This window comes from Cheilinus undulatus, linkage group 16 (assembly GCF_018320785.1).
Source record: "Cheilinus undulatus linkage group 16, ASM1832078v1, whole genome shotgun sequence".
Classification (NCBI taxonomy): domain Eukaryota; kingdom Metazoa; phylum Chordata; class Actinopteri; order Labriformes; family Labridae; genus Cheilinus; species Cheilinus undulatus.
Genome location: NC_054880.1, coordinates 19,520,830 through 19,529,434, shown reverse-complemented (window position 1 = coordinate 19,529,434; position 8,605 = coordinate 19,520,830). Strand labels below are relative to the sequence as shown.

General features: G+C 42.1%; 1 protein-coding gene across 2 annotated transcripts; it reads right to left on the bottom strand.

Annotated features, from left to right (window-relative positions):
• Positions 1–2,697: 2,697 nt before the first annotated feature.
• Positions 2,698–8,465, bottom strand: pygo2 (pygopus homolog 2 (Drosophila)). 2 transcript variants are annotated; one of them, XM_041809610.1, is made up of 3 exons: positions 7,450–8,465; positions 6,782–6,834; positions 2,698–6,119 (listed from the first exon to the last, which is right to left on the bottom strand). In XM_041809610.1, the coding sequence occupies exons 1-3, from the start codon at positions 7,499–7,501 to the stop codon at positions 4,455–4,457; spliced, it is 1,770 nt and encodes a 589-aa protein (XP_041665544.1). In that variant the 5' UTR covers positions 7,502–8,465; the 3' UTR covers positions 2,698–4,454. The 2 variants fall into 2 exon arrangements, with proteins under 2 accessions (XP_041665544.1, XP_041665545.1); XM_041809611.1 differs by having other exon boundaries at positions 8,275–8,465.
• Between the last annotated feature and the right edge of the window lie 140 nt (positions 8,466–8,605).

The window sequence follows — 8,605 nt, the reverse complement described above, 5'->3', positions numbered from 1 at the left end:
TCCGGGAAATTTCTCCCCCGCTACCAGTGCAACCTGTTGCCAGCACATCGGACAGTCCTCGTCCCGCCTCAGGACCGATTCCATTGGTGGGAGGCGCCCCGAGAAGGCGGCGCCTGCTGCGGGCTCGATTTCATCCTTGTGCATTCAGTGAGCGAGTATGTGACCCATATATGAAAAACTGACTGAGCAAACAATTGATGGGCAAACAAATTCTCAATGCCCCCCGTATTTGCATGCCAGTTTGTATGCTCTTTAGTGATTCTCAACTGGTGGGTCGGGACCCAAAAGTGGGTCGTCAACGAGTGCAAGGGAAATAAATGTGGCAAAAAGTCCATAATGTATGGAAGCCCTAAAAGAACATGTTTTTATGTTTCTCTGATGGCAGGTTAATTTCATTTTCTGTCTTTTTCCTCAAGATTCCAACATATTGATCCCCTTTCACCTACAGAAAAAGCCAGTTTTGCCAAGAAAATAGGGAGAATTAGGATCCAAACAGCAATATTTTTCTTGAAAAAATTTGAGTGGTATAACATTTTTTTAAAGTTGGTCGAGATATCTCATAAGAGGGGAGAGGTGGGTGCTGGCACCTGAGAACTACTGTTCTATATCTATGCCAGTTATATTAAAGATGATATGGCAAAAACATTTGTTATAACTGACTTTGATGCAATTATTAAGAATGACATTTGTCAATAAATTCAAAAACCCTTTCCTTTTTTTGCTTGGTTACTTACCTTTAAAGTCAAAGCCACAAAATAATTATAAGGCCACTTCAAAAAAATAGGTACAGTATTATAACCATGACTTTGACCTAAAATTGATGTCAAATGTCCTAGAAATATTTTCCATTAAAAAATGAGCTATTGTCTGAAATTTGGTTAAGTAACACAAATAATGTGATCTGAAATTGATGATTAAGTATCTAGGCATATACAAACAATGCACGTAACTTTTCTAAAGATAAGTAGGCTTCAAAATAATATCCTTCATGCCTATTCTCAATTACTTTTTTGGATAAGAAATAGGGCTGCTAAAATATATATATATTTTTTATTATGATTAATTTAAGATTTTTTGTAGTTAATTATGATTGGTCTACACTTTTTGCAGCTTAACAAATTCCACTATTTTGTATTTTAAGTTTTATTTTATTTTGAATGTCTGCACTGTCTTTGACTAATGGTAACTGACCTCCTGTTTGGATGCAGACCTGCTTTTATTCTGAAAAGAATTTTGAGTAAATCAAATATTAGGTCATGAATTTAACCACAGAAAAAAGGAAACTGCTATGGATTGAAAATGAAATAAGAACAGTTAAAAGGTCAAAGTTTGATAACACAAGGAGCATATGAATTTTGACTTGTCTACTGAGCTGTCAGTAACTTTTCTGAAGTGAAATGATCATTGGAGCTATCCCAATATTCCCTGAAAGTTTGGTGAAGATCCGACTTTCCGTTCTCGAGTTATCTTGTACACATACAAACAAAGATACGGAACCCTTTACATAACCCCCCCTGCCGATTTCATCGGCGTGGGTAAAAATTAGTACACTAACGGTTCTAACTGCTCTAATTATAAGACAAATAGAGAAGTTACAAGTCCATATCTTAAAACATCCGAAAACGGTGTCTCAAAAAGATTTAAGAATCAAAAAATGACCTTGCATTTCTTAGATGGCATCCATCTAATGTGTATCCGAGTTTGAAAAATGAGTTAATGTTGATAAATATGAGATTCTTATAATGGAATGAAGTCATTCAATTGATAATTAAAGTGACTAGTTCAATTAATGGGCCATTTTTAGATTCTTTTGTATGACTTATAAGTTGCAACATCATTTATGGACACATTTAGTTTTTAAAGTGTGTGTGTGGTTTTTTTTTTTTTTCAAACCCCATTGCCAGTTATGGGCTTCACTATCCAGTATCAACACAGATCACAAAATATATTTTACTACTCATGCAACAATCAAGTAATGACAAAGAAAACTTTTGTTTAGTCATATTTATCCACTAAGTAAACTCAAGATTATTTAGGCCCTTTAAAATTGGGTTAAAATGTCCTAAATGGAAATTCCTTTTAATTATGTTAGAAATTATACAAATTCAAACCACTATTTTTAATTCATTTTTTTAAACCATACTGCGTCATTTGAAACCTTCTGAACAAAGTGTTTAGTATTGCAATGCATTAAAAATAAACACTCATATTATCCAAAAAAGATCTTCCAGGAAATGTTAGACATTGTTTGGAAAGCCATAATTAATTTATATTCCAGTGAAAAACATTTAAGCTCTGTTCTTTTACAGCAGTTTTTCCCCTAGATAAATTTCCTTAAAGGACAGACTTATTCAAACCTGATTAAATTTTCACCAATTTATCACTGAGAGCTTAATTATTCATGCAGGTTTGCTGCTTTTACTGTACCATTATAATTTGTGATTAATCAGAATTCATTTCAAATGTACCACTTGAGCAAAGCCTCTATTGTTTAAAAGCAATCACCAAATTGTGTGATTTGCCATTTGCTCTTTGGGAAATATAATTAAGAATTTATAGACTTTCTAGTAAATAAAAAGATGAAGAAACACCACAGGGACAACTGTTCATCCCTACATTAAATATTAAAAAACACCCTCAGTGAATTCTCCAATCCTGCTCAAATTAATTCCATCATAAACTAAAGAAAGCAAAAGTTTCTGTTTAACAGACCGATCATTAAACAATTAGAAAATTTGGTATGCTGTATCATGACTCTGAGTATTAGGACAATAAAATTACATTTACATCTTTTTAATCAGGTTTTTCAACCCTAATTTTAATACAATTAGCAAACAAATTTTAAAAAATGCAAAAAACCACAGACATGGACAAGTACAAAAAAATCTTTCTTTACTTCAGAGATCAGTACCTTTCCCTTCCCCACCTGGTGTGGGACTCACTGGTTCTTCCAGGATCCACCAGGAGGCGCCAGAGCAGAGCAAGAGCACAGCACAAATACCAGTACAAAATTAAAAAAAAAAAAAAAAAAAAAGAAGAAAAAGAAACAGCAGAGAGAGCAAGGAAAGAAAGGCAACCTGGACATTGAGTAAAGACATAAGAAAGAGAGAATGAAGGATAGTTTTAAACACCTTATACCATGACAGAAATGTGAAAAAGGGTATTTTTCGCTCTTAAGTTATTTGGTCTACTTCACGGCCTCTTACAGCGCAGAGACCAGAATATAAACAAACAGATCAGACAGTTACTGCATTGATTCACATGCAACCCTCCCCTCCCCTCTTTTTTTTTGTTTTCTTTTGTTTTAAAAAAAGGACTATGCACATCTGATATGACATGATGTTACTACTTGCTATGCCAACACCATCTGAAAGCACTGATTTCACAATTCATGTGGACTGCAGAAAGAGATAGAAAGAAATGGTTGACTCAAATATACTGTATAAAAACCAAAACGTCATACTGTACACAACCAAGACACACAAATTCAACTTCGTATTTTGTTCATTGGTCAACTCTGTGGCATGTCCACAACTTATAAGGAGTTGAACTCTTCTTTTTGCAAGGTGAGAATAAAATCTAAGCCTGGGTCTCCTTTGGATTCAACATCACTGTTTACAAAATGACAGATTGAAGAAGTACAGTGTTGGAGTGTTTATGTCCATTTTTTGAGACTTGGCAAAAGAACTTTAAATATTTCCTCCCTCAAAGATCTTTAAGTGTGCTTATGATGTCATTCTGAAATATGTTTTACATTTGCTTCAATTTAAAGGTTAATTAAGGAGAGGGCGGTGCAACAATGGAGCATTTTATGGCAAATGAAGCTTGGGATAAATGTATTAATAAAACCAAAGTTTCTCTTGGACTTTTAGGCACTCTTTCAATATTTTTTGAAATTTAGTTTCTCTTATAATTTCTGTTTAAGGTGTGAGATAGAGAATAAAACTGGTGGCTTTGAGTCACTGTAGCAATAAATGGCTGGGGAAGATTTTAATATTGTGTGCTTTACCAATGTGTGTGTGCCCAAGAATGTTTTAAATACCATCACATGCATGTGGTGCACGAATGTGAAGAGCCAATCACAGTCAAGTCAGTGCGGGAGCCTCCGTGCCAGTCAGTCACAAAGTGTGTGAGGTAGTGTGTTGGTGTCAGTGCGTTTCTGGTTGGCAGGCTAGATGTCTGAAGGACTGTGTAGTTTAACATTCTTTAAGATTTGAATCCTTTTAGGGAAAGGATAGGATGAATCATTTGCCACGAGCCACTCAAAGTGCTATGTATCAGCATGAATATCAGTGAGTGTGGATCTCGGTGTAGTGAACAAGTAAAGGGCTAGTCAAGAGAAAGTTGGGCAAGTAGCTGACATGACACAGGTCATTCAATTACATCAGAGCAAAGAGTGTCTCTGTTTGTCCTTTTGCTTCACACCTCCACGTTGCTCCCTTGTTGTCCACTCCTCAACTCTCATTAGCTGCCACCAGCTGGCCTAACCCCTGGCGCACAAAAACGGCCTGAATGTCCTTGGTCTTGATGCAGAAGTCACAGGCCCATACGGCGGCACTCTCTCGAGTAAGCAGCCCATACGCTGGCTCAGTGAGGCCTGTGCAGTCCCGGTGGAACCAGCGTTGGCACGATGCCTCGCATAGGATGGCGTCCTGATCGTCGTGCACCTCTGCCATGCAGAGGCCGCAAGGGAACACCATCCCGGGGCCACCAAGTTTTCCAGGGCCAGAACCAGGCCCAGTCGAAGGGGCAGCAGGGCCGGGGGGCAGAGGAGACTGGGTGTTTGGGGTGGAAGTAGAGTTGGAAGGGGGGTTGGGGTTGCTGCCAGGAGTGTTGCCGCCATTGTTGTTGGCCATGTTGTTCTGACCTGAATTGGAGGCTGGGTTTGGCAGGGGACCACCAGCACCAGGAGTGTTATTCTGCTGATTGTAAGGAGTAGAGCCAGGAGCAGAGTTAGGTGGGGTAGATTGTTGCTGCTGCTGCTGCTGGTTTGAGTTGTTCGAGTTGGGGGTGTTTGTATTGTTTGGGGGTTGTAGCTGACCGGGTGGAGGATGCTGGGGCTGGCCTGACCCATTCAAGGGACCAGTAGGAGAAGAGTTGGGGTTAGGCTGGGTTGGCGCTGAGGGGGGCTGACCGGGTGTGTTTGCGTTTGGCTGCTGGACGTCAGGGTGGCCAGGGAAGCCTCCTCCTGGCTGTGAGGGCCCAGAGTTAGGAGGAGGACCAGGAGTTGTATTATTAGGAGGGGGGCCGTTGGGATTTAGGTTAAGCTGTTGCTGCTGCTGAGGTCCAGGTGGTGCCCCTCCTCCACCAAAGTTCTTTCCATCCTCACTGCCTGGCCCTGGTGGGCTGGGGCCAGGGTAAGGACCATCCTGTGAGGGAGGGAATTGTCCTTGAGGGGGCATACCTGGTAATCCTCCCACCATGTTGCCTCCTGGGCCACCCCCCATGCCCCCCATCATGTTCATCCCAGGACCCATACCTCCTCCCATGGGAGGCAGTGGGCCATGTGGGGGCCCTCTTGGACCTCCACCACCAGGCAATGGTGGGCTGTTAAATGGATGTCCACCCTGTCCATGCTGCTGCTGTGGTGGCATGCCAAAGCGAGGGTGGGGTGGCCCCCCTCCTCCAGGACCTCCCATAGCTCCTGGGGACAACATAGGGTTGAATCCTGGACCTGGGTGCATGGGTGGACTGAAGTTTGGAGGCATATTAAACTGAGAAGGCCCGCCAGGAGGAAATCCCCCACCTCCTCCTCCTCCGGCCCCACTGCCTCCCCCACCACCTCCTCCGAAGCCAGGCATGCCTCCAAAGCCTAGCTGGTGGTGTGGTCCTGCGTTGGATGGGGGGCCAAATGGAGGCCTCCTTCCTGGCTGGCCACTGCCTGGTCCACCTGGGCCTCCCATGAAGCCCATGCCGCCACCCATCCTACCTCCACCTCCATAACCACCTCCTCCACCTGCACCTGGGCTGGGGAGAAATGGAGCATTGCCTGGTCCGCCTGCGCCACTGGGTCGGGTTGGAGGAGCAAAGTCATCGTCAAAGGGGTTGGAGGCAACCAGGTGGTCCACCATGGGGGTTGGAGGGGGTGCAAACTCGGTGAGGTGAGAAAACCCTGCCGCCTAAAAAAAGAGAAAGAAAACAAACAATATTGTTTATTTAAATATTGCTTTCATCAAAACATAGGTTATTTAAAATGACGCTCTAGCGCAGTGGTTCTCAACTGGTGAGTCGGGACCCAAATATAGGTCACAAAGCTATTTCCAATGGGTTATGATATGCACCTGGAAAACAATCTGGCAAATAGTCTATGCATAGTAGCTTCAAGTGGACAGTGAATTCATACATGTACTTTTAGGTTATCCTATGATAACAAGTACATTTTAGTGTGTCTCAGAATTACTAGTAATTTGTTTCCTTTTCTTTAGATAAAAGGAACAGAAATTACCAAATTTCCATGCCATCTCAGAGAAATGGAGTAAAATAAGATGCCTGCATGCATGTCCTACTGTAATAATGTCCTTTTGAAACATGATTGTTTGCCCTGTATTTCTATTGATTCTGTTATGTTGTGTTCCTTTTTGGCCAACACTGTAACATTTTTCATTAAATGAATATCGGTGGTTGGAAATTTAAAAAAAAAATTGGGTCAAGCTGTCCCTTAAGGAGATGGTGGTTAGTCCTGATGCCCAAGCAGTTTAGAATCACTGCTCTAGTGGGTTTGAGCACACTTAGCAAACATTTATGCTGTGGTCACACAGTAATACGAAGTCAGAAAATTAACCTGAGTGGTGGATTTCCTGGCCTTCTTCTTCTCTGGGCTCTTCATCTGTGATGCTGCAAAAGTAAAATAGGGAGGAAGGGGTTGATAGGGGAAAATGTAACATTAGCTACAACAAAAATAGGCCTCTATGCTTCATGCTATTAGTCCACCACCAGTAAGGTGCAGCATCACATTTGGATCGGCCAATACCCCTTAGTGACAGAGTGGAGCAGCTTTAGACCTAGGGCCTCTTTCTCAAGTCCAACAGTTGGGATGGATTCAATGATGGGACATAGACTGGCATGAGGACAAGATGCTGAACATCCAGGCGTTATCATCACCAAGGTTATGAAGCCTTGAATCGCAAATGACCCAGGCAGACCAAATGACCCAGGCGAGAGGGAGAGAGGCCGCAAACAGAGGCAGAGAAGGTAAGGTCAATGAGGGAGACAGGAAGAGACGAAGACATGAAAACGAGGAAACGGAGCTGAAGGTACATTGATAGCAAGATAGACATGAACCCCGCTCACAGATCCACTCTGTAAGAAACAGCCACCACCGGAGACAGTCGTGAAGTTTACATATGGGGGAGGCGAGAAGGGATTTGCTAACAGCACCAGTGCAGCCCATTGCAGCGCAGTAATGGATGATTCCGATCTGATTGGGAGATGGGTGAAATTAAGTCCTACCTTTGCTTCGTTTTCCTTGTCCCGCCAGTAGTCTCCCCGATTCGGCAGCCATTAGCTAATATGACTGTCGGTGAAGTGGCATATCACCGTTCATATGCAAGAAAAAAAAAGTTAAAAATGACGACGTCTTGAAGGCTATGAGCCGAGTAGGTGGAATCTGCCTTCAGATCATTTCAATATCGCTAAAATGATCATAATCACAGCAATCACTAGCACGAATTGATAACTTATTTTGATTACAAAGCCGGCCCAGGTCTGAAACTCCTTTCCAGCTGCAAATCTTTCGCCACGGTGTCTGTCACGCCGGGATATGGTCACCAAATAAGCTTCAGGTAAAACGGAGCTGGTTTCACGCTATTTCGCACAGTTAGTCCTGCTGCAAGGCAGTTTTTACGAGCGGTGTGAAAGTTGTTGCTTGCTACCTGGCGTGACTGCCAGTACAAGTAAGTTACAGAGTACCCCACCTCCCTCTCTAAAATGATCACTTACAGATGTGTAGCAAGGAACCCAACCAGCTAGCTTAACGCAAGCTAGTTACTATCTCAGCTAACTAGCTAGCCACGTTACTCAATGTGGCTTGCTAGCAGGGTAGAGATTTCACACAGTAGCCTCCACACCGACAAAATTAACCCAAACTGTGATTTATATTTCTACATTCATTACTGAAAATGTGCACTTGTTGTTGCTAACCACAGTTGAGGTGAAGCCATCGATCATGTTTTGAAAATTGTTGTTTACTATGCTATCATTAGCTGGCTAGCTAACGTTAGCATGCCACTGAAGATAGCTAGCCATCTTGCAGACTGTCTTGGAAGCAAACTGTACCCTTTCTCCGTTGCTTGCTCTGCTGTCCTTTAAAATGAAAATCTCTGGTGTGTCATTGCCAGCAAACCAGTCCTCACTCGGTGTATGCTTGTTGATCCACCATTCAACTATAATTCATTCAAAAACGCAAATTTTGCCATAATTATCATGGCCTTCTATCGCCACCGGACAAAGAGGGACTAACAGGAGTATCGCGCACCATGGAAGGTTCCATCTCACCGTTAAAATGGGGGTGCCGATAAGTATACCTCATGAATATCTAAATTCATTTATCAATGAATGATTTCAGTTCAATTTGTAATGTTAAGGATACATCCATTTACTGTAGAAA

Coding starts and splice junctions, on each gene's coding strand:
- pygo2 (XM_041809610.1), bottom strand. CDS start 7,501: ATGGCTGCCGAATCGGGGAGACTACTGGCGGGACAAGGAAAACGAAGC. Junction 6,835..7,449: donor ACAAGGAAAACGAAGCAAAG/GTAGGACTTAAT, acceptor TTACTTTTGCAG/CATCACAGATGAAGAGCCCA. Junction 6,120..6,781: donor CCAGGAAATCCACCACTCAG/GTTAATTTTCTG, acceptor CTCTTTTTTTAG/GCGGCAGGGTTTTCTCACCT.